The 27053-nt window shown below is 41.1% G+C and overlaps 1 protein-coding gene and 1 pseudogene across 1 annotated transcript; both read right to left on the reverse strand.

The window, feature by feature from the left end:
• Positions 1–666: 666 nt before the first annotated feature.
• Positions 667–7980, reverse strand: LOC114496913 (annotated as a pseudogene).
• Positions 7981–13247: 5267 nt separating this feature from the next.
• LOC114497985 (olfactory receptor 1030-like) lies at positions 13248–16275 on the reverse strand. Its single transcript, XM_036025882.1, has one exon. It carries the CDS (start codon positions 15968–15970, stop codon positions 15032–15034), a length of 939 nt encoding a protein of 312 aa, XP_035881775.1. The 5' UTR covers positions 15971–16275; the 3' UTR covers positions 13248–15031.
• Positions 16276–27053: the final 10778 nt, after the last annotated feature.

Consider the following 27053-nt stretch of genomic DNA (forward strand, 5'->3'; position numbering starts at 1 on the left):
GTTCATTTACATTTAAATAAATTATTTATAGATATGTACTTATTGACATTTCATTCATTATTTTCCTCTGGTCATTTCTTCTTCTCTTTCTCTTTTCCTTTGTGGTTGGATGACTCTCCCTTAACAGCATGCTTAGATTCTTTTCTCATTATCTTTTGTGTTTCTACTATAGGTTTTTGCTTGGTGGTTACTAATACCTCAGCTTCTTCATCTGCTTCAAAAGAAAAATGACATTTACCTCTAGAGTTGTTATAAAAGTTAAAATAGTAAGTACATATCAAGCACTTAGTGATGCCATATAGAAAGAGAAAAATATAGTTATTATTACTTATGCACAATGAATATTGTGTAATACATTCTACAGATATGGAAATTAAATCCCAGAGAAATGAGGTGACTTTTCCAAAGACATAGAAGGTCAATTGTGTATTTCAGCCTTGAACATAGTTCTCTTTCAGTCCTTTCCTAATGTTTCCAGTAGTCAAATTAATACACAAGTTGTTTTTTCCTAGATATCTCCCTGGGCTCCTCATTCAGCCCAGTAACTTCAATGACAGTGTGGGTGATGTAGACAGAGGCCAGAGGCACTGCAGATAGGCCTCACCCCTGGTTTATTGAGTGTCCTCACTCATTCTGATTAACTTGAGGAAAACTTTCTTTACACCCTTATTCTGGAGATTGTAGATGATATAAGGTTGAGAAAGGTAGGGCAACCCTCTTGTTATCCTCTGGGGAGTCTTCAGAGTCAGGTCTCATGTACATAATCATGCATAGAATACAGAACATGGAGATGTGTGAGGAACAGGTGGAGAGGGCCTTGATTCATCCCTGGAGTGAATCTTTAGAATAGCCATGAAGATGCAAACCTGTGAGACCAGGATGAGGAATAATGGGATCAGGAACAAGATGAAGCTCAACATAAAGTCCACTCAGGGATGGACATGGTCATTAAGGGGTGTATCTGCACAGGCCAACTTCAAGACAGTAGGAATTTCACAAAAGAAGTGGTTGATCTCATTGGGACCACAGTGCAGCAGATTTATGGCAAAGACTGTGTAGACAAGGGCACAGGTGAGACCACAAAGGGTAGATCTGGCTGCCAGAAAAACACACAGAAGGTGGCTCATCTTGGCCCCATACTGGAGTGGATAGCACGTGGCAACATATCTGTCAAAGGCCATAAATGCAAAAATCCAGGTCTTTGTGATGCCCAAGTTCATAAAAAGATAATCTGGACTAGTACCCAACATAGAAGGTGGTTTTATTTTTCCTCACTAGATGAACCAACATCTGGGGCACTATGGTGGTGAGCATATTAAGAAGTACGTGGGCTAAGGAAAAAGTACATGAGTGGGGGGATGTGTGTGCATCTACTCTGATCAAGATAATAATATGCCCATTGTCAGGACTGTAAACAAGCAGATGAAGAGGAAGAAAAGGATCTAGTTGGTCCTGGGATTTCTAGAGAAGCCCAGGAGAATAAACTCAATTACTCCATTGAGCTGCAATTTCTCCAGTCTTGCTACGCATGGCCTTCCTTCTGAAGAAAGAAGAGGAAAAATTCCTGAGTTCTTTGAATTCTCAATGCAAAAACACCATGTGAAATCCACAGGAACAAGGACTGACAGCATCTCAGAGCTAAACAATCAAACCAAGATACTTACCTCCAAGCTCAGGAAACATTCTATCCAAATTGGCCTAACATTGCTCCAGGAACTTAGGGACTCTATAAGTATTTGTTGGTTTTTTTAACTAACTAGACCTGATATAATTCCAAGGATCCTGTGAAAGCAATTGTACACAATAGAAGGCTTATTTTGAAGAACACACACACATACCCATAAACTAAAGCAAGGAGGCTAGGGAAATAAAAAATCTTGTATAACAACCCAAAAACTTCTAGAGCTTTCTCTCTGTAGCTCCCAAAGTTATTCTTTCAAATATCAAGATTAATAAGTGTTACAAAGTTTAGTGTTAAAGTGAAAAAAAAAACACCCTAGCCTCTCCTCTTGGTCTTCTTTCTCTCTGATGCTGCACCTTGGAAAACCCACACACCATAAATTTTCAGGAAGAAAGGGGAGTTTCAAATAAACTTTTTGTAGAAGAGAAATCTTCCTTTTAGAATTTTTATCCCCTCACCCACTTTTCCACCCCTACCTTCAGTGGTTACAATTATAAAAAGCAAATTGACAGTGAAGATGACCAGAGGCTCAAGAATGGAAACCTAGAGCAAACTACTGTGTCACTGGTATTCCTCAAGAAAATGAAGTGTATTTACCTGGAAATTTGGTGCCTGTGTGTCTGGAAGCTTTTCTTAAACACTAGTAAGGACTCTTTCACAGCTCACAGGAGAGTTGAATGATGCGTGGAAATTAATCTTCACTTTGATCTGGACTCAGCCCTTGAAACTACCTTGTCAGGCCTGAACAACAGAATGTAACTGACCAATTCTCTCATCTTAATTCTTTTGCTGCTCCCTAAATTATTGCAACAGAATGCTAACAGATGGATATGCACCTTTACAGACCTAAAAGAAGGAAGTGGTCATTTATAAAATGACACCCTACAAAATGTATTAATATATGTGATCTCATCAGATCATCATCATAGACTTTAAGGCCAGTATCCCTATTTTCACTTCATAATATCAGCTATCTGAAGCCAGACAGAGAGTAGGTGATAGAGTCAAGACTCAAATCCCAAGTCCCATGCTCTTCCACCACATTAAGCTGAAATGCGTCTCTTACACCATCAGATTTCAGGGAGACTTTAACAAGTCACCATACACAAACTAGGTCTCTTTAGGTGACATTGTGAGAGAAAACTAACTTGGGTATTAACACTTTCAGAGGGCAGAAAATGCATATCGTGTGGCATTGAAAATTGTCAGGGTTTTTTTTTTTCATAAAGAATCTCAAGATCTTGAATCAGAATCTTAATATCTGAGATATTGCACTGATAATGAAAAGACAGATAGCTATCTATTTGTATTAAAATCACACCACATAAAGGCATGGACAGGGCTCAGGCTCAAATCGATGAGAAAATGATATTATTTCATCATTACTCATGTTGTAAGCAGTATGCAATATATGGCAGTTAGCAGAATCTGAATTTGGGTACAATTTAGGCTATACATACTAGCGCATACTGATAAATTTGAACTATATCTCCATCCTAGATTTCTTTTTTAAAAAATTTATTTATTTACTTTTAGAGATAGGGGAAAGGAGGGAGAAAGAGAGGGAAAAAACCATGGATGTGTGAGAGAGATGTCAATCAGTTGCCCCTCACCCACCTCCAACTGGGGACCCGGCCTGCAACCCAGGCATGTGCCCTGACTGGGAATTGAACTAGTGACCTCTCAGCTCATAGGCTGACACTCAGTCCACTGAGGCATACCAGCCAGAGCTCCATCCTGATTTCTTAATTCATCTATCTAATTTCCTACCTGACACCTATCTTCATTTGAACATCTAACAGGAATATTAAAATTAATGATTTCTAAAAGCAAATTTCCAATCCCTCTATACCTGCTCCTCTCACAGTTTTCCTCAGCTCAATTAATCGCAGGTCCATCTTTTGATGTGGCTAAGGTTGAAAAGAAAACCTCAAAGTCTTTCTAATTTTCCTCTCTCCCACATCCAGCACACAAATATTGCTGGTTTCCTCTAGAAGGTATATCCCCCAAAAGATCCCTTCTCATCTACACCATTACTACTCTTGTTCAAATCATTATCTTCTCTTACCAGGAATATTACAATATCCCTAACTAGTTTCATGGCTTCCATTCCCTTCCTCCATAGTCTATTCTTAGCACACTAATTAGAATTATTCTATTACAATTTAAACAGTATGCAAATCTTCTTATCAAAACATGCCAGTGGTCCTTCCAGTGCTCAAAAGAAAAGTCAAAGTACTGATGAGGGCTCAAAGGTCCCCCCTCACCTCCCTGGCCTTGTATTCTCCTACTTCTCACCTCTCACTGCTCACTCCAGCTATACAGTCTTCTGCTGCTCTGTGTTCAAGGCATGTCTGCCTCAGAGATTTTCACTTACCGTTCCCACTTCTAGAAAATCTCTTTCCCCAGATATCTTGGTGGTTCACACCCTTACCTCCTTCAAGTATCTGCTTAAATGTCATTTCTCAGGGAAGAGTTGAGTTTTTCCTGACTACCTTGTTTAAAACCAAAATATCTTCATACTACATATCCCTATCATATGCTTTATCTTTCTGCAAGGTAGCTAGCATCTTCTAATATACTACATAATTTTTCCAATTATCCCTCTAATAATGCAGGAATTTTAATCTTTTTTGTTCATTGTATATCACTAGATTCTAGAACAATGTCTGGCATATAGTAGGCATTATAAATGTTAGACGAATGAATGAACGGAATCGGAGCTGGGCCTCTGAGGAGTAAGCCATTGGTTTTAGTTAAGGTGGAACTATCCGTGGTGCTGAACTTTGCTTCCTATGGAGTTAACTATTCTGCTGACTAATTCTGGAGCTTTCCCCTGGATTTACAAAGTTCTCCACAGATTTCGACACTGAGAGTGATCCAGACCACTTACAATACATTAACTACAGGGTCCAACAGAAGTAACACCTGCTTGAGTGTGGGTGGTAGGGTAATAATATGGGTGTAATAATTTATAGTTTTAACTTGAACATTTCACCTAAAATGTCATATGGTGTGCTTGAATGTGATATTGTTGTTACAGAATTTTATGCTTATGATTTTGTAATAAAAGATTTTGTAGTAAAAAGGGGGCCTGTATAATTACCCTGCAATGGTGCCAGAAAATCAATACCTACAATTAACTGCATCTCACAACTGAGAAATCAGATATTTATCAAAGTTAAGCAATGAGCCCAGAGGCTGCCCAGAACACCATTTTTAATTCTTAAACCTGTGATTTAAAAGGAAAAATGACAAAATAGGGCTTGTCTATATGAGAAAATATATTATCAGTAAAAGACCCGTGAAACCATGTTATTTAAGGAACAGTGGGAGAGATTTAAAAAGTATAGCTTGAAGACTTATTAAGAACTTGAGAGATCTCATTAAATATTTCAACAGTTGTCATGCCAAAAGCGGTGAAAATGTGTATGGTGTGTTTGTAAAAGAAAAAATAAATAATTGGTGGAGCAAACTTTAAGCTCAATTTTCAAAAAAAAAAATTACCTGTAGTGATCAATACTATTTTCAATAATGAAAAGGGGGAGTGTTGTTGGGTGGGAGTAAAATAGTGGCTCTCCATTTTTAGAAGTATTTAAGCCAAAGCTACAAGGTTCTATCATTAAGGAACACTGTTACTGCTTTGGTTAATAAGTTAGAATGGACAACTGTAAAAGTCTTTTACTACAAACATCTAAGGTTCTAAAGCTCAATGACACCAAGATTCAGAGAATCTGTAACTTTAAGCATGACCTCTCACCATGTGCCCAACCTTATAACAGAATCTAGAGTCAAAACAAAGTCATGTGGTAATGATGAGAATCAAGAAAGACTAAAAGTGGGAATACAGTATTACTCAACTATAACATGAAATTTTAAGATAATTTAAAGTTTCTACTATCTTATTTTTGCAAATATGGAGCTCCCTTGGGGGCTGTGCTTGGTGCCTGGGAGAAGTTACCCTCTTGCCTCCTGAGCAGGCCCCACATAGACTCCAGCCAGGAAGGAGAAGGGAGAGCCCTAGAAAAGTGGCAGGCTAGAAGTTGAAGGGGACAGCACTGTTACAAGCCATGCTTTAAACTTTCTTATGCTTTCCAGTTTAAAATTCCTTATTCTTGCCTCCTTTGAGGCAATGTTCTAAAACTCACATCAGAGTAATTACAGACTATTTAAAATGTTGTTAAGTAGCAATTATATTTAAAGCACAACATCCCTGAAGAGTGTCACTGAAGAACAAAAGCTTCTTTCCTGATCTTTCTTGTTCTAATCTCTCTTCCATCCAATTCACTCTAGACACTGCCAGAGTGATTGTTCAAAAGGCAGAGCTGACCATGGTGTTTCTCTGCTTAAAAGGCCTTTGAAAATTCCCATTGTCTTTGAGCTAATGCTTAAACACCTTAGCACAGTGCTCAATGCCCTTTTTAATCTGATCCATACCTACTTGGCATTCTAGGTTTATTTCCTTACTTTCTCTTAACCCTCAGGCTTTTATATGACTTGCTAGTTAGGAATGGTTTTTGCATTTTATTATGGTTGAAAAAAATCATTCATTTCTGTCTGTGGTTGCTTTTGCCCTACAGTAAGAGTTGAGAAGTTGTGACACACTGTCTGTGTTCCACAAAACCTAAAACATTGACTATCTGGCCCTTTACAGGAAAGGTTTGCTGACCCCAGCTCAAGACACCTAATTCATCTTTCTCCAAGTAGTCCAGGGCCTTTCACCAGGCAGTTCTCCATGAGGTAGTATCTACCAAGTAGGCAGGAGAGGCTCTGGGATCAAGGAAGATTAGGTTTGAGTCCAGCTCTGCCACTTACCAATAACGCAATGCTGAGAAAGTCATTAACCTAATTTTATCTCCATTTCATCATCTGTAAAACTGAGGGAATAGCATACACCTTAAAGGTTTTATAAAGGTTAAATGGTATTTTAGGTATATGTAACATTATAGCAATAAACATCAGTTGTTATTATTACTACTATTATTAAATTACTCCCCAGTTGAAATGCCCTTCTCTGTATTTTTCCCTTGGTAAGGTACTAATCATGGAAGTCTTCTGTGATTCCCACCAGATTTCTGCCTTTGGGCTCAGATAACACATTGCATGTGCCTCTATTATTCCCCATATCTGTAGTGTACTGGTACACTAGTTTGTGGAATTCCTTAAAGATGAAGAAATGTCTTACTTTTCTAGCTCTGATTCTTAGCACAGGGTATGGAGTATGGGTTAATAAATACTGGATTAATGACTTTATGAAGTTATGCCAGTAGTATAAGGGTGAAGAATGAGTGTGTTGCAAACTTTGGACCTCAGTGGAAAAAAGAAGGTCTGTTTCCAGCAGCCAATGATTTAACTGGGCATGCCTGTGTAAGGACAACTCCATAATAATACCAAAAGGACATGGTTTGGAGAACTTCCAGACTGGTAAAACCGTGAAGATCCAGGGAGAGTGGCACATTGAGAGAGCATGGAAGCTCTGCACCGTTTCTGTATACCTTGCCCTATACATCTCTTCCTGAGTTATATTCTTTTATAATAAACTGATGACCTAGTAAGAAAAAAATAGTGAGGGTATTGCAAGAATGGGTTCCCAGTTCGATGGCTTCTATATCACTTTCTCTTTCAAAACAGCTATCATTTTAAGAAGTCTTCTTCCCTGAGGACTTCTCTCCAGTTTATCTGCTCCCAATACAATGAAAATCCTCTCCTTAGAAAAAAATGTTTAACTGGAATGAACAAAGTTAAAGTGAAAGCAGGAGAAATGAAGTCAGAAACACATGAACTGTCTTTGTATTATCTTCCTCAGCTGTGTTTCCTGAAACAGAAACAAAATTGGGGGGGGGGGTGCATTTACTATGGACCAGTTACTTTACATTCAAGATAATGGTTAAGAACATGGGCACTAGAATCAGACCTGGGTTCTAATCCTGACTCCATTACTAATTAGCAGAGTAACCTTGGGAAAGTTACCTAAACTTTGTGTGTCCACATCTTCTTCTAGAAACCAGTAATAGTAACAGTACTTACCTCAATGAATTGTCCTAATGATCAATTGAAGTGTAAAGCTCCTGAACACTGTGCCTGAACAATAGTTAGTGCTCAAAGAAGAGTAGTTATACCATTTATCCTCACAAGTCTTTTGAAAATAATTCTAAATTTTTAGAAAAAAGGAACTTGAGACATGAGAGACTAACTCGCTTGATGTTGCACAGTGTTAAAGGACACAACTCAGGTTTGGCCTTTTCCAAGGACTTCTCTTCACTGGGTTCTGCTGCTTCTGCACCATCCACAGATGACATTGCCAAAGCTATGTCTGACAGCAACCTGATGGGAGTAGTCTTCCCAGGCTCCTGGTCTTGTGTTTCATGCCCATTTTTCTTTTCATGCCCTGATCCAAGGTCTAGAACACACCCCTTCTTCACACACATGTCCCATGCTGCCTTGGGAAGATCCAGCATCCATATATTTGTGTATAGGAGGCTCCTAATTCAGCCACTCGCTGGAAGCCTCCACACCTCAGCAGCTCCTTGGGGGATACCTGTTTGGTGTATTAATGAGACCCATGGGTATCAGAGGTGAAGGAGTCCATAAGGATACAGCCAAATAGAGCCCAAGTGTCACCTCAGGACATTTCTAGTCCTGAGGGATCCCATTACTCAGGAAAATGTTCAGCAATTAGAGAACAATCAGGATAGACAAAAGGGCTGTATGTGCCTCCAAATGAAATGTAAAACTTTGGGGAACTAGAACTACATTGGGTGGTGGGCAGTAGTCCTTTAACTCAAGCCTCCCTTTTGGAGACCCTAAGTGAGTGCAGTAAGGAGGTCAAAACCAGGAGCCAAGTTTTAGTTCTTTGCTGGTCTTACTTGAACTTTACTTAGGTCCTTCATAGGAAAAAAATGTCGGAATTAGAAAGCTCTTAGGTATTGATTCCCAAATTTACACTTTAGAGGTGCATAAACTGAGCCCTAGTGTCTTGAAATAACTGTTAAAAGACACAGGCAAAACTAAGACCAAGTCAGATATCCCAATCCCATCATGTAATGCCTCACCTTGGCAGTGAATGGTGTGTCCTGCTGAAGGCTGAGCTGCTGGCAAACCTGCCTTTGGCCTCTTCTCATTTCTATGCCAGCCCCACCCACTTTCAGCTCTCCTTTCTGGAGTCCAGGAGAATGAATCTCTTCCCATCTTTGGGACAGGCTGACAGTGACCAGACGGGAGAGAAGAGGGAATTTCAGGGGAGAATGGGAAGGGTTTACAGGAACAAATTTAAAGGACACATGGACAAAAGCTAGGGGGAGGGTGGTAATGGGATGGAAGTGGGGAGGGTTGGGTGGGTGGGTTGGAATGGGAGTAAAAGGGGGAAAACTGTACTTGAACAATGATTAAAATAAAACTTAAAAAAAAAAGAAAAGAATCTCTTCCCATCTTTGCTCTTACTGACTAGAGCACAAAGTAAGTATTTGAGCAAAGTATTGAATAGGAGTGGGGTCAGCAAAAGATGGGAGATGAAGCTGGAGAAATTATCAGGACCAGATCACTGAGGGTCTTGTAGGCCATCCTGAAGGGTTTATAGTATATCCTGAGGGCATCAAAGATTTATTGAAATTTATTATTCATGATTTAGTGGCATTTTGGAGCTGACTTATGAGAGCCAATTATGCTTATCTCTTTCCATCTCTGTGTTCAGTGATATCACATCAGAACTGGAAACCAATCATGGTGGGAGTATTTACACCAAAGACATTGGCAAAGTACAATGAATTGGGGCCTTTTATTTTCCCCAAAGCTGATTGTTAAATATTTAACAACATACCATTGGATGGTCATTTCAGTGTTTTTGAAAGATTGGTAGCCAGTTTGGCTCATAAGACTGGAAGGAAGAAAGCCCGTTGGAGTCTTTAAAAATCCAAGAAAGAGATCACTAGGTATTGGTTAGGTATAAAGGGGATGGGAAGAAGGGGACAGGTTGAAGATAATTAATGGGGCTTCGTGGTAACTAATTGGATGTGGAGCATTAGTTGCTTTGGTCTGTTGGATGAATGGTAGTGCCATTTAATGAAATGGAACACTTATGAAGGAAAAAGATTTGAAGTGAATGGTGATAAGTTTCCTTTTGGACATGTTAAGTTTGAGCCTCTGAGATAGTAAGTTGAAATATCTTTCAAACAGATGAATACAAATGTATGTTCATTCATTTTAACATTATAAAGAACTAATATTTACTATACCAAATCCCAATATTCAAATGAAATTGAAATAAACTTTGCTTAATGGCATAGGACTTTAGAATTTCCATGTATATCTCCTCACCCCCATTACACATATTCCTTTTCTTTGATGTTGCACATCAATCTAGAAATCCCCACTCTATCTCCAAGGCTTCAGTTACTCTTTAGTGAGTAATTTTTGTTTATATCCAGATGTGCAAGATCTTTGATCTGACTTGCGTCATCAGTGACTCCGAGCAGCCACTGATGCTTGAAGACTTGAATGTAACAGAACAAATTCGGGTTCAGGTGAGTGACCTGGAGAGTACAGTGGCCATGGCCTTCACACCCACCATTCCTCTCTGTAGCATGGCTACACTTATTGGCCTGTACATCAAAGTCAAGCTTCTTTGATCTCTTCCCCAGTGCTTCAAGATGGACGTGCACATTATACCAGGGACCCTTGCCTCAGAGTATGCAGTGAACCAGCAACTTGCAGACAAGGAGCAGGTGGCAGCTGCTCTGGAGAACACCAACTTGCTGGAGATTGTGAACCAGTGCCTGTCAGTGCACTCCTGAGCCTAGCTTTTCTTTTCTTTTTAAAGACTTTGTCTATTTACTCTTAGAGACAGGAGAAAGGAGGGAGAAGAAGAGGGAGAGAAACATGAGTGTGTGAGAGAAATATAGATTGGTTGCCTCTTGAGCACCCCCAAGATGGACCTGGCCCACAACCCAGGCATGTGCCCTGACTAGGAATTGAACAGGCGACCCCTCGGTTTGCAGGCTAGTGCTCAACCCACTGAGCCGCAGCAGCCAGGGCACTGAGCCTAGCTTTTCATTCCTAGCCTCACCCAGGGCTCATGGCATTGTTTCCTTGAACCACTGACAATGAGAAACTAACACTTTGCATTTTGTAATAAACCTTTAATTTATATTTTTAAAAAAGCAAATCATACTACATCAGAAAGCTCTCCCACCAATTAAAGGCATTTGGTGTTATATCTCTGCCCACACAACAAATCATTCTTAGGTCTTGATATTAATTTTTGTAATAGGCTAAGGAAAATCTCAAATATCAAATTGAAGCAGTCTTTAGACAATTTTATTTTTATTTCAGTCATCTCCCAAATCATATTTTTCATAGGTTTTCTTTTCTGTGCCACTGCTTTTGGCCCTGAGTCCTATCTATATTATTTTAAGTATTAGTGAAATGAGATTTCCATGCAATGAAACACACATATCTGATGCATATAATATAATTGTACATGTGCCTAATACATGAAGCAAAAACTGACAGAATTAAAGTGGAAACTGGACAATTCCAATCATAGTGGCAACTATAACACTCTTCTCATAATATTTGATAGGATAATTAGACAAAGATGATTAAAAGAAAGATCTGAACAACAATGTCAATCTTCTTGATTTAACTGATATTTATTAATCATTATAGGCAATAACAGCATCATTTCAAGTGTATATGGAATGCTCACCAGTATAGGCTGTATACTGAGCCAAAAAACTTCAAAAGACTGAAATCTCAGAGCATGTCATTTGAATACAATACAATTAAATTCAGAATCAACAAAAAAAAGAAATCTGGAAAAGCGCCAAGTATCAGAAGTTAAACAACACATTTTTAATTAACACATATATTAAAGAGGAAATCATAAAGGAAATAAAAATATTTTTAACTGATAACATATTAAACCATTTGAATGTAGCTAAGACAGTGCTTAGGAGGAAATTTATAGCTTTAAGTAGTTATATTTGGAGAAAAGAAAGGTCATTTTAAAGTATTTTCACCTAAGTAAACTAAAAAATCAACTAGATGGAAATGGACAAACAATAAAGAAAAATCAATGAAACCAAAGCTAATCTTGGAAAGGTTTGGTAAAACTGGCAAATCTCCAGCTGGTTGATGAAGAAAAATGAGAGAAAACACAGATTATCAATATCAGGAGGAAATAGGAGATATCATATAAGTCTTACAGATTTTAAAAGAATAATGAAGGTATATTATGACCAAATTTATGCCAATAAATTCAACAGATAAGATGAGCATATTCCTTGAAAAATACAATATACCAAAATAGACATGAGAATAAATAATCTGAATAATCCTATGTGTATTGCAGAAATTTAATCCATAACATACTTTTTCACAAAATAAAAAGTTAACAAATTGGATTCCATCAGAATTTCAATATTTTACTCATCAAAAACACAATTAAAAATGAAAAGACAAGTCTGACATAAAATGTTCAAAAATATAAAAATGTAGCAAAAGACTTTTATCCAGAATAATAAAGAATTTCTACAAATGATTTCCACATACCTTCCATATTATCTTTTTTTAAGATTTTTATTATTTATTTATTTATTATTAGAGAGGGGAAGGGAGGGAGAAAGAGAGAGAGAGAAACATCAATGTGTGGTTGCCTCTCACATGGCCCCCACTGGGGACCTGGCCCGCAACCCAGGCATGTGCCCTGACTGGGAATCGAACCTGCGATGCTTTGGTTTGCAGCCTGAGCTGAATCCACTGAGCTACGCCAGCCAGGGTCATATTATCTTAAATAAGTCCTTCATTGTTCTGAACTTCAGTTTCCTAATAAGACTAATAATTCAATCTCTTTCATAAGGCTGTTGTGAGAATTAAGTGAGTTTTGAGGTAATTATACAAAGCTTTTAGCACAGGGCATGGAATATAATAGCAGCTCCATGAATGTTAGCTAATATTGTTATAGCCATCATAATTGTTACTGAAAGGGATTTGGAAAACCCAGGAAGGATGGCCACTGAGTTCTGGGACCATGATCCCAGCTACCAGCATGCCATGAGGCTCCCTGTGCGTGGGGTGCAAGTGGTGCATGCCCGAGACTCCTAGAACACAGCACGGGTTGCTTGCAAGTGTCCTTAAAAAAGCCTTTCTAGATAGTCAGAATTTATTAAATTTTCTCAACTAGGAAAACCTGATGTGAAGGTTTCTAGGAGCTCAGCCCTGGAAATCTCTAGCCCTCTCTAATCTCTGATGTCTGCATTTTCTTCTCTAATCCAACTAAAACTGTCATCTCTTGTTTGCATCATAAACTTGGTCTGTTAACTGGTTCTTTCTAATCTCTGTGTGCTTCATAATGACCTTTTAAAATGTAGAATGAATCATTTTTTAATGTTCTACTTGCTTTGTGGAAGAAATTAGGCACTGAGACAGTGAAAATATTCTCCTCCTAAGAATCAATCCACTGTGGATTGCTTATTTGTTTCCTGCCCTCCAACCCCCCCATTCATATGTTGAAACCTAAATCCCCAATGTGATGGTATTTGGAGTTGAGACCCAAGAGGTGATGAGATCTGCTTAAACTGTCTGCCTTCTGGCAAAAGTAAATCTACTTAAAGGAATCCAGACTTATCTGGAACCTCAAATTATCTCTCCAAGTTTTGTATACACAGTGTCTGGAATTAAAAAAAATTACTAGGCAAACAAAAATAAAAATTTACTGAAAATTAAGAGAAAAAAGAGGCAATAAAATGGACCTATAGAAAATCTAGATATTGGAGCTATCAGACATGGACTTTAAAATAACTGTGATAAATAATAAGATGGAGACTTGGAAACTAAAAAAGAATAAAATTCACATTTTAGAGCCAAATATATAATAATTAAAATTAATAATTTATTTCTGGATTTCACAGCAGATTAAACACAACTGAATGAAAACTTAGTAAGCTGGAAATCAGGTCAAAAGGAAGTATACAAACTGAAGCACAGTGCAATAAAATTATAGAAAATGTAGGTGTGCAAGAGACATAGAGGTCACATGAAAGGCTGTAGAACAGTATTAATACATGATATCAATATGTCAAATGGTACATAGGGATAAACCATGTACAAAGATATTAAGAATGACTAACTGAGAGAAGTGATATTTGAGGTATACTTGAGCCACTTCATATTTTTATTTCTCCCCTCAAATCCATTCATGCATGCCATTGCCCTTCTTAAAATACATTTTTAGAAAATATTAGTTTCTTCCATTAATTAATATTGAAGGAAGACAGGGTTCTGTGTTCCAACAAGTTTTGGTAAATATTGTGTTAAACAGAATTAGCATAGGTATTTTCCTTGTTTCTACTTGTTCATTTATCTATTTGCTTATTACTCTTGGACTTCTCAGAGTCTTTAACATACTACTGTTCACTGAGAAGCATGAAGAGATTGGTGTTTCTGGACAAGGAATGTTTTCATCACAGAATGTTTCAAAAAACTGGAATTTGTAACACTTGTTGGAAAATAATTGTTTAGAGGGGGAAACCCTATTCTCTTTAACACAGTGTGCCACCCCCTACCTGTCACATCCCGCTCCCCTGCCTGGGTCTATGTCCCAGTCATCCGGCTCATTCTAAGGAATCTCGAGGGCCCTTGGCTTTCAACATCCATTTCCTCTGTCCGAAATCCTTCCACACCTCACCTCCGCTCTCTGCCATTTTTTCCAATTATCAAACTTATACTCATTATTCCAACACCCAGCAGAAATATGGACTCATCTGTGAAGCCAGGCCAACCACACCATCACTCCTTCAGTGTGCTTCCAGCAGCATGCTTAGTATCCTAGGCATCCTTGTCTTAGTTCTCATCTCTCACCCACTACACTGAGACATGGGTTATCCATGCCTGCATCCACGGGACCTAGCATTCAGCCTGCCATACAGAAAGCATCAATGAACATTTGCATTGGTGATTGCTAATACCATGTATGCCATTATAAGATGGTAATGAACCTTTCTCAAGATTCAGACACAGAACATACCCCAAAACCCATTCCCTGTGTCTCAATAAAATATCTTAATGGCTCTTCTTTTGTTAACTACTAAGTTGACAAAAATGTCCCCTCTTTTGTTAACTACAAAGATTCTAGAAAAAAAGCATACTGGAACACTGATGTGCCTAGAAGACATTTCATGGTATTAATCTGTCGGCCAAATCATGGGCTGTCTCCCAAGGACCAGTGTAGTGTTGAGATTGGAGCTGAGCGGAGGAGGTGTGTACCAGTGCTACTGAGTATGTGAATGAGTATAGGTGCATTGAGTGTGCATCATGAGTCTTGTTTCTCTGTACCCCAGCTATCCTTCCAGGGCCTCATTTTGGGGCTCTGCCCCAGCCTGTCACCTTGAGGAATGCCCCCTTCACATCTTTATTTCGGAGGCTATAGATGATGGGGTTGAGGAAAGCAGAGATGACATTGTAGAACAGGGCCAACTTTTTGTCTTCCTCTGGGGAGGCCTCAGAGCCAGGCCTCATGTACATGAGCAAGACTGGCACACAAAACATGGTGACCACAGTGATATGGGAGGCACATGTGGAGAAGGCTTTCAGCCGCCCCTGGGCTGAACGGATCCTCAAGATGGCAACTAAGATATTGACATAAATGACAAGGATAAGGAAAAGTGGAACCAGGACCGAAATAAAGCCAAGAATGAAGTCTACTCGGTCATTGACTGAGGTGTCTGCACAAGCCAGTTTTAAGATTGCTGGGACTTCACAGAAGAAGTGGTTGATCTTGTTGGGGCCACAGTAGGGCAGACGCATGGAAAACACAGTGTAAAGAAGAGCAGAGATGACACCCCAGAGTCCACAGAAAAAGACCATTACCCCACAAAACAGAGGGCTCATGATGACCTTGTACCTAAGTGGGTGGCAAATGGCCATGTACCTGTCTATAGACATGACGGCAAAAAGCCAGGACTCAGTGATGCCTAGCACCAAGAAAATGTACATTTGGGCCACACAGCTGGCAAAAGAGATGGTCTTCTTCAGGCTGGCCATATGTGCCAACATCTGGGGCACAGTTGTAGTGGTGTAGCACAGATCCAACAGGGAAAGGATGCCAATAAAGAAGTACATGGGTGTGTGGAGGCGCGAATCCAGGCAGATGAGGATACTGATAGTGCTGTTGCCCAGAATAGTCAACAGATAGATCATCAGGAAGGCTGAGAAGAGCAGAGGCATGGTCCTGGGACTGAAGGAGAAGCCCAGAAGGATGAATTCAGTCACGTAGGATTGGTTAGGCTCCTGCATTGCGTTCCACTTCTAAATGAAAAAGAAAGACACCAATTCTGACAGAGGACTAGCTAAACTATGCAACAGAGTGAGGGTTACTGATGGGGTTGTGGTGGTGGTCAGTGTCCAGTTTTGATGAAACACCATGCTCCCCCTCAACATGACAGCCCATTTCACCTGCTCTTGTGTACTGCCACCACTCCCAGGGATTTTAGGAGGAGGAAGGGGCTTTCACATGTGGTCCAGGCTCTGCCTCTGACCCACCAGTAATTACCCATCCCAGCCTCAGTTTCCCCAGCTGTGAAATAAAAACACTGGACTAGCTGATCTCCACTTTGGCTTAGCATCTTCCTCTGAGTCAAACCACCAAGTGTTTAGAGGTAAATATTGGTGTACATACTTCATGAGGTTCAGCAAATTTTAGTGAGAGAAGCTCCTTCTTCTTGTTGAAGACATCAGTTTATGTTCCACTCTAATTTTACCCTCAGTGTGCCCCAGCTCAGGACAGCTCTCTGACCACCCACCCACCCCATCACACATCATGGTGTGTTAGAAGGAATGCTGAGTTCTGAGTCTTGGCTCTGTAATTGACTGAGTAAATGACCTTGAGCAAGCCCTTTACCTGGCTGTCTAACCCTTGGAGACTACTTCCTCAAGTACACAATGAGAATAATTGTCACTTTGTTATAAGTTTGCTGCAAAGACTGGGTGATGTTTTGGCATGAAAAGCATGACACAGAAGGTCTAATATGTGGCAGATATCTAATAAATGTCAATTGGATTTCTGAGTGGTTCTCCATACACAGGACTGAGATTCGGGTCCAAGGTATGCCAGTTAAGATCCCGGGAAATACCACATCATATATGAAGCTCAAGTTTTCACTCTTCCAGATGCCCACATTCTGATGCTCATCCCAGCAATTTATTTACACTTTTAACCTCTTACTGACCTTTAGCTCTTTCTCAACTGAAGCTCCCCGAGATTTCTTTCTTCTAGAAAAAGAGGGAGAGGACAGCCTTACTGGAGAGATGTCATGTGCATCATGGGTATTTAGGGAATGGGAGTGATCTTGATGCTGTCTGTATTATTTCTCCTCCTGGCACCAATTTTCCTGACCCAAACTACTTGTTCTGCAGTCTGCTTGTTCTCCTTTGCAACAGCATGAATGAGTCTTCACAAGAATCCGTGCTTATATTTACCTATTATTTTTTAATCTTCACATGAGGATATATTTACTGATGAGAGAGAGAGAGAGAGAGAAACACTGAGGTGAAAAATATTGATTGGTTGCCTCCCATACATGCCCTGAACTGGGGATCAAACCTACAACCTAGGTATGTGCCCTGACTGGGAACTGAACCTGGGACATTTTGTTACATGGGACAATGCTCCAACCAAGTGAGCCATTTGGCCAGGCAAACATGTGTTTACATTTAATACACCAGATGATTTCTTGAGTTTGGCCAAAGGACTAAACACACTTTGAACCTCGTCTATGCCAGGTATTTGTCTAGAACCTTCTCAGAGATTACCCCACAACTTTCAGCTAGCTGGCAGATAACTGTTTTTAGTAAATTCCTACTTTTCACCAAGGGGCTTTTGTAGGTTTCATTGTCTCCCTAGGCTGACCTTCATTTCTGCATAAAATACAGTGGTGTTTGGGCCAGGTGGTCTCAAAGGGAGAGGAAGCACATGGCAGCATGGAAGGGCATGGGGTTTGGAGAAAGTAGGTTCTGCTGGAGTCCTGGCTCTGGTTTCACCTGCTATGTTAACTTGTGCTATTAGCACGCTTTTTAGACCACAGATTCCTCACCCATAGAACGGAAATAAAATCACCTACCTTGCAAGCCACATTCTTCTTGAGAAGAATAATTTCAAAGATGTGAGAATCTCCTACCTGGGGGCCAAGAGTCAGAAATCATGCTGCCACTTGTAATTTCTCATTTTTTTTACATACAGCCAATGGATGGGTTTGCTCTTTAAGAGTCTGGTGTTAATGGATATTTAACCTGACTAAACCACATGTGAAGGCTGAGGGCAGGTGGAACAAACTTTCTATAAAGCAGCAACATGTGCCTAAGGATGCTGTTCTGCAACCAAGACCTCTGGTGAGAAACTTGGGCTCCCTGAACTCCTGGGTCCCTATCATCCTTTCCCTAACACTCCTGTGGGTAAAATACTCTTCACTAGGAAGAAATTTCCTGACTCTCAGGGCTAGAAACCAGAGAGACCACATGTGAGGGAAAACAATGGGCAACCTCATTACCCACCATGGTGAGCCTGGCCTCTGTGCCTCCATTTGGGTTAAAAATATGGAAATCAACATTTGGCCTGTACCCTAGAACATACTTTGACATTAATTCCCTCACTGAATCTTGTGAGGGCTCTGTGAGAAGTATAGGGTGGGGATCATTGTCTTCATTATAGATGGAGAAACTGAGGCTCAGAGAATATGTGGGAGAGATAGAATCTCACTCATTCTGCACCTGCAGTAAGGTTTCCCATGAGCAGCAAAACCATATCTAACCAGAACTCAACCAATATGAATCCACAATTTACTGAAATGTTTTCTAGCCTTGATTCCTAAAAGAGAAAGGGAAATCACAAGGGCAAAGAATCTTGGTTTGGCAGAAATTGATGGCATCTCTAAGATCAGGTAGTCATGCCATCAGACTTGGGAAAATTTCCTCATCTCCTTTCTCATTTCCCTGTATCCTATCTGTCCCCAGGTTCCATTGCCACCACCCCCACAGTGCCTCTCACACCCTTCTCCATCCCCCTCCAATTCCACTGCCACTGTCTAGTTCAGACACTGGTATCTTTTCCTCACTTGGATTTCATGTCAGTCCTCCAGTTGGATCTTTGCTCAGCCCATTTTATGCACTGGTGTGCAGAGCACCCTTTCTAAAACAAAAATTGGATGGGGCCACTGCTTCAATCCTGCAATGTCTCCCTTAACTAAAGGGAAAAGGCTAAAAGTGTTAGACCAAATCCCTGGCTTTGCTCCTTAAAGCCAGACCCAGTTTTGGTCATCAGACTCCAGGGCAGATCAGACACTTTAGAGAAATCTTTGGCTGCTGCAGGAGCTGACAAAGAAAGCATTATAGTGACCCAAGGGGCCATGTACAGAGAGGTGATGTAGGAAGAAGATGGATCCCAGGTCACCATGGGAGTTCATCCCAGAGTTGAGATTGGGACCCAGACGCTAGGCTACCAGCTGCTCAGCTCCTTGGACTCTGTCTTAGCTCAAGGCAGCAGGCCCACATTAACTTGAAAATTCCACAAGTCCAACACATCCCCACTGAGCAGCTTGGCTTCAGCATACATGATGTTATTGTTTCCCATTACTTAATACAGAGCCTGGCACACAGTAAGACCCAATAAATGCATCCTGAATGAGCTACAGGCCAGGAGAAAGGAGAAAGGAAAAAGAAAAGAGGATAGACATTGTCTCCCTACACTTTTGCTTCCTGTTCCTCCAATATCTGGAGAAAATTACGTGTGTCTGGAGATCTGGAGGCCTCTGGAGAAATCAGGGCACAAGCTGGTTGAGGGAGGAGGATTCAGAGAGTTGGTACCAAGTACAGTGAGTCTCTCTAGCATTTCTTTCTACTCCTATGCAAGCTGATAAGTAATAATATAAAATATTATTTTCAATAATACAGAAATTCAACAATTTCATAATAAATTATATAATTCTATCTAGTAATATAAATACTTTAGTGATTTAATATATGATATTGTTGCAACAGCTTCCTCTGTGCCAACCACAATGACATGTGCTTTACCTGCATTATTTTATTTTATCCCCATAACTGGGGTGATATTTGAAAGATTGAACAGTAATTGTGGGCACCTTCCAATCAGAACAGACACCTGTCACAGGAGAGAGGAGAAGCTGTACCAGAACGCCTGCACACTGAACATGCATCCTGCACAGAGTCACCATGAGGTGGGCATTACTGCTGTACCCATTTTACAGATAAGGAAAGCAGTGACACAACCTGCCCAGGGACACACCCACAGCCAACTGCAGAGCCTGTGCTCATAACCACCAGGTGCCACTGAGCATCCATGACAAGAATGTGGTTGGACTGGCCTGCCTGAAAACAGGTCCTCCTTCTTCCCCCACCACTTACTTGCTCACTTGCTCTCTCATTTCCTGCCTCCTCCAGGGTAGAATCTGAAATGAAGAGCAGGAGAAGGAGAAGCAGAAATCATGGCCAAAATCCAATGTGAATGGAGCTGGGGCAGGCAACTGAACCAAACAGGTGCAAGGGGGCAGTGATGCCAGTCTGTTGGTGCCCACTCTGTACACATAGACACAACCATATGCTGACCCTCCCTGAGGCCTCATGTTCCCCCTGCCCTCTGCACTATGGCCTCCTTCCTAGCAAGCTGCATGAGGGAAGAGTCAGAAGCCAGGTGGATGCTGCCAGAGCTGGCTCTTCCCCATGTCCTCCTCCTACTTGTCCCACAACCCTGGAACCCTCAGTGCTGCCAATGAAGAAGAGAGAGCTCTGGCTCTGGGCATGAGGGTACCCACAGGTACCCTCCTCTGAGGCCCAGGGGTCTGCCAGGCTGGGGGGCCAATTTGTGGCTGGGGAGCCACAAAAATCCAGGGGATCTGGAGATCCTGAGAGAGGAAGACAAAGCAGGTGTAACCAGGATCTGAGGTGGCAGATCCCCATCTATGGGCAGCAAAGATGCACTAGAGTACAGACCAGAGACACAGGCTGGGCAGAATAGAGACACAGAGTCACAGCAGGAAGAATCAACATACATAGATGGGCAGACAAGGAGACACAGAGGACCAGAGAGGCAGGAAACAGTGCCAGTAGCCTGGAAAGGGCTGGAAACTGAAGACAGAATCCTCAGGTCAGAGAGGAGCCTGGAGCCTGGCCACAGGGAGCAGGTGTTGGCCCTCAGGGGTCCCTGGTGGGTGAGCTGGGACAGCTGTCACCTTCACTCACCCACTCCTTCCCCAGCACACTTTACATGGGTACCTGAAAGTGCAAGCTCCCTAGTCCCTGCAGACAGAGGCTGCTTCAGAGTAGGAGTCTGCCCCAGCCCTGCACCCAACCCTGGTATTCTCCTCCCAGCCTTTCTTGTACTGAACTAAAAAAAGCAAATATTTGTCCCTTCTGACACCAGTGGTGTGCCCTATAAAGCAACCCTCTGTTCTATATTTGCCTCTCTACCCTTCCATCTCTAACCACACTCTCTTCTCTCCCCCAGAACCCCCAGGCTGTATTACAAAGCAGTAGCCCTCACCTGCCCTACTTTTCCTCATGAGGGTCTGGGTTTATCTGAGTCACCGAGTCTCCTCCTGATAAGCCCTCCTGCCCTGCTTCCATCCATCTTGCCCAGGCTGGACCCCCCCTCATCCAGTATCTTTAATGCCAGGCTGCAGCCCCAGCAGGCACCTTCCCCTGACAGCAGAGGCACAGCCCTGCCCTTTGTTCAGCAAGAGCAACCTCTGGGGAAGCAACTGTGCACAGGGAACCCAGCCACGTGTCATCAGACAGACAGATAGTCACTGTAACCTGGTGAAGTCACTTAACTTCCTGGAGCTTCAGGTGCCTCACTGTAAAAGGGGGCTGTGTTCCCCATGTCATAGTAATACTTATCATTGGGCTTGTTGGGTTTTTTTAGTAGTCATTATAGACCAGATATTTATACTAAATCCTTATAGCAATATTATCCCTGTTTTATTTTGTCTTTATAATTATTTTATTGTTCAATTACAGTTGTCTTGTGTTTATTTCCCACCATTTCCCCCACGATCCCAGCCAAACCCACCTCCCTCTTTTGCTTCCATCCCTCTTGGTTTTGACTATGTGTCCTTTATAGATGTTCCTGAAAGCCCTTCCTCTCTTCCCACCATTATCCCCTCCCACCTCCTCTCTGGTTACTGTCAGATTGTCCTTAATTTCAATGTCTCTGGTTATATTCAGCTTGCTTTTTTCTTTTGTTGATTAGGTTCCAGTTAAAGGTGAGATCATATGGTATTTATCCTTCACCGCCTGGCTTATTTCACTTAGGATAATGCTCTCCAGTTCCATCCATGCTATCACAAAGGGTTGGAGCTCCTTCTTTCTCTCTGCTGCAGAGAATTCCATTGCATAAAATGCCTTGTAGATTTTTGATCCATTAATTTACTGTTGGGCACTTAGGTTGTTTCCAGCACTTGGCTATCATAGGTTGTGCTGCTATGAACATTGGGGTGCATAGGTTCTTTTGGATTGGTGTTTCAGGGTCCTTAGATTATAATCCAAACACAGCAATTGCCAGGTCAAAAGGCAGTTCCATTTTTAGTTTTCTGAGGAAATTCCATACTGTTTCCACAGTGGCTGCACCAGTCTGCATTCCCACCCACAGTGCACTAAGGTTCCCTTTTCTTCACATCTTCTCTAACTCTTGTGTGTTGATTTGTTTATGATTGCCATTCTCACTGGTATGAAGTGGTATCTTTTTTGTGGTTTTCCATTGCATCTCTCTGATGGCTAGTGATGCTGAGCATCTTTTCATATAACTCTGGGCCTTCTGTATGTCCTGCTTGGAGAAGTGTCTGTTCAAGTCTTTTGGCCATTTTTTAATTGTTTTTTTGTCTTCCTGGAGTGGAGTCATGTGAGTTCTTTATATATTATGGAGACCAAATTTTGTGCAAGGTATCATTGGCAAATATGTTTTCCCATATAGTTGGTTCTCTTTTCATTTTAATGCCGTTTTCTTTAGCCATAAAGAAGCCTTTTGATTTGACGAGATCCCATGTGTTGATTATTCCCTTTATGTCCCTTGCTTTAGGGGACATATCAGTGAAGATGTTGCTGTGTAGAATGTCTGAGATTTTCCTGCTGATGTTTTCCTCTAGGACTTCTATGGTATCATGACTTATATTTAAGTCTTTTATCCACCTTGAGTTGGTTTTTGTGTATGATATAAGTTGGTGGTCAAGTTTCATTTTTTTTTGCATGTAGCTATCCATATCTCCCAACACCATTTGTTGAAGGGGCTATTTTTGATCTATTTTATGCTTCTTTCCTCTTTGTCAAATATTAATTGACCATAGAGACTTGGGTTCTTTATCCCTATTTTATAGATATAGAAATGGAAGCTTGGAGCCTTAAGCAGGCTGTGCAGAGCTAGGATCCTGAACACGGTTTTGCCTGGCCACACAGGCTATGCTTCTGACCAGTGCTGAACCCAGTACATAATCCAGCACAGTCCAGAACAGAGGCAGGCAGCCTCTCAGGCAGGAAGAATAGAGCCACTGAGGAGGGGGAGGTGGTGGCTTACACATTTAGACCCAAGAGCATAACTGTTGAGGGAAGTGGACTCTTCTGGGGATTTGGCTACATACACATTCTTCCAGGGATAAGAAAGGAAAAGGGGAAAGGGACCAACATTTATTGTGCACCTTCTATGTGCCCAGCAGAGGCATCAAGTCATTTAATTCTCCAACTACTCTGTGAAAGAAGCACATTATTTCCACTTTATATGTGAGGACATTGATGTTCAGAGGTAAAAGACTTGTCTAAGGTCACACAGCTGCTTCAGGCAACTGAGATCCCAGTCTAGGCCTGCCTGGCTGTGAAGTGCCTCTAACACACTCCATTTGTGGTGGGGGTGGTGACAAGCTAGCACCACCCAAGTCTCTAGCCTGGGGATCGGGGCCCCCCTCAACTTTTCTGGCCCCCTCAAGTTGGACTCCAGCCTTTCTGGGAGTTGAGTTGTTCATGAGGCCTCTGTCTCAACTTTGGGGTGGTAGAGTCTGAGAGACACAGAGAACCCTGACTCTCAGTCTGGAGGCCATTCCAATGTGGGTTCTTTGATACACAGGGCAATTCCTGATAGATCATGCCATGGTTTCTAAGTGAAGTCATCCGTGTTCATCAGAGAATATTTGTAAAGATAGGAAGGAAGGAAGAAGAGTGTAGTTACTCTGTAGTTCCTTCCATAGAACAAAGAAAACTTCGTTCCATTTCTTTCTAATTTTTTCTATACCTAAATGAAAGTGATGCCTTCCCTCACTTCACTGATGTTATACTTTACATACAAGTTTAATGTGACGCGTACTAGTTGGGTGACTATTCATTTCCCCCTTCTTTGGTGATAATACCATGTTCCTGCTGAATACGTTTGTTTGGGGGCCGGTGACACTGAACTGTCTTAGTCCAAATGACACTTCCATGTCTCTCTTACTCAGAATCCTTTCCAGCTAAGCCAGTTGTGGAAACCTGTCAAAATGAAACCTCATTCCATGAGACAAAATGAAACCTCAACTGAAGAGTTTTTGCAAAAATATTTATTTTCTTAACAAAGGGAAAGAGTGACTGTGATAAAACCTCTTCTTCCAAGTCCCCTTTCTCTTAGCACAAATACAGATGTCATGGCTGGAATTGAGCAAGCCATCTTGAGGCCCTGAAGAGAACACTGAAGAGAAGCACAGGGGTTCTCTCATTCACATAATCCAGCTATGAGCTAACCCAAGTAGCTGCTTGTCTCAGGACTGCTTGTGATGCGAAAAACATTAATGTCTACATATGTAAACTACTGTTAGTTAGGTTTTCTGTTCTAGACAGGAAAATCCTAATGGATTAAGTCTTCTGTCTTTTCAAAAACTTGATATTCTATAAGCTTTTTATGCTCATCTCAGACTTCCATCTTCCAAAACTATGTGAAATAAATGTTTGTTGTTTAAACCGCCTGGTCTATGGTATTCTGTTTCAGCAACCAATTTTGATGGAGGCCAAGGGGGCTGATGTGCACAAAGCAAAGCAGTGGAAAGAAGCACTGCACAGAGTGGGAGAGCCCTGGAGATTTGAGAAGGTCCACCCAGGTTTGCACTGAGCACTGATTGCTGGTGCATGTGTGTGAGGAAACCACCAGAGGATGGGGGTGGAAGGGGTTATCAGAAGGATAATAGAGGATTTTAAAATAACTTTGTTCCAAAAAATCAGATAACTTGATAAAACATTCAAATTCATTTTAAAAAACGTCACTTTAAAAAGAAAGAGGTTATTTGACTAGCCATATATTTATTTTCAAAATGAATGTGAAATTAGAACCTTTTCACAAAGAAAACTTCAGGGGATGGTGCACTGGGTAGAGGAGAGCAAAGGGGGAAAAATGGAACAACTGCAATAGAATAGCAATAAAATATTTGAAAAGAGAAACCTCCAGATCTAGATGGATTCACTTGTGAATTCTAGCAATCCTGTGGGGAAGAACTGCTTGCAAGTCTGTACTAACTCTCCTAAAAGATTTAAGCAGAGGGAGTACCTCCCACCTCATTCTGGGAGGCCTGCACCCCTCTGACAGGAAAACTGAAGATATTATGAGCAAAGGAAATTGCAGACCCATGTCCCTCATGAACGCAAATGTAAAAATTCTCAAAGAAATTTTAAAAATTGAATCCAGCTACATATATGAAGGTTAATATAGCACATGTAACTGTTACATGAACATAAGCTGAGCCGAGAAGCAGAGAGGCCTTCTGGGATGAAAACAGGCTTCAGAGGGACACAGTCTGGGCTCTAGTCCCACCTGGACCACTTTCCAGCTGTGTGACCTCAGAGGGTGGTGATGACAATAATCAAGGTGATGATTTCTTCTATTTCTTGAACACATGCTATGTTCATGGTGTCATGTGCTTAAATACTTCACCTCCCTTACTCCTCAGAACAATCATGTGAAGTTCTTATTATTGTCCAAATTTTACAGTTTAAGAAACTGAGGGAGAATGGCTGGCCATCTGAGCCAGATGTCAGTGCTCCCAGAGCCCTATACCATGCCCTGAAATGGACACTGGGACATCTTGCCCTCTCATTGCACCTGTTGCAGGTGACAGATGGCAGTGAGGTAGGTGGGAGTGAAGTCCACTTCCACCTGCACACAGGGGAAACACCTAGCTGATCTTCTCAGAAACAGAAGGAAAAGCCAACAGTACCCCAGCATATATGAAGATTGGAGACCAAATTTTGTAGAGGATATTAAAAATCAGATGAGTAGGTGGAAGCTCTGAACACCAGGATACCTGCTGGAAGAGGAAACCCATCAAAAAACGAACCACCAACAGATAAAAACAAAAGAAGGCAAAGAAGGGAGTGGAAGTCACACTAACTCAACCAAGAATCTATTTGGAAATACAACTGAATGGTGAAGAAATTACTCAGAAGAAACAACTAAAAAAGAGCAAGAGAGAATCCTCAAAATCTTGTACACAGGGAACAAGCAGCTTCAACACAACCTGCCCACAAATGCACAACAGAATACAAGAGGTGGGGGTGGGGTGACCAGCACTAAACCAGTTTGAGTGAGGGACCCACCAAAAAAGACCCAACAACAAACAAAACCCAAAGATATACAGAGAACCAACATAAATGACAGCTCAAGACCCGTGAGCTCAGGAGATGGGGAAGCCTGCACCACTGAATCTCACAGGTCTTCTACCATAGAAGTTCATACCATAAACTCAGGGAGTCAGAACAGATCAATTTCAGAAGCAGAGGCTAACAAGAAGAGTCTCACAAACAATGGGAACACAAAGAAACAGTCCCCACATGAAAGGAAAGGAGGAAGCCTCAGAAAGAATGCTAAATGAAATGGAGGCAGGTCAACTATAAGATACTGAGTTCAAAGCAATGGTTATAAGGAAGCTCAATGAGCTCACAGAGAATTACCAAAAACTACAGGAAAACTACAATGAACTCACTGAAAACTACATCAACATGAAAAAGAAAATAGAAATTATCAACAAGGGCCAAGAGAAAATGAAGAATACAATTTCTGAAGTGAAGAACACAGTAGAAGGAATCAAAAACAGGCTAGGTGAAACAGAGGATTGCATCAGTGAGCTGGAGAACAAGGTAGAGAAAAACACCCAGAATGAGCAAGAAAAGGAAAAGAGCCTCAGAAAGAATGAAGAGGGGTTAAGGGAAATGCAGGACAACATAAAATGTAATAATATCCATTTAATAGGGATAGTAGGAGGAGAAGAAGAAGAGCAAGGGATGGAAAACCTGTTTGAAAAAGTAATGATGGAAAACTTCCCTAATCTGATGAGAGAAAAAGTCACACAAATCCAGGAAACACAAA

This window comes from Phyllostomus discolor, chromosome 5, assembly GCF_004126475.2.
Source record: "Phyllostomus discolor isolate MPI-MPIP mPhyDis1 chromosome 5, mPhyDis1.pri.v3, whole genome shotgun sequence".
Classification (NCBI taxonomy): Eukaryota; Metazoa; Chordata; class Mammalia; order Chiroptera; family Phyllostomidae; genus Phyllostomus; species Phyllostomus discolor.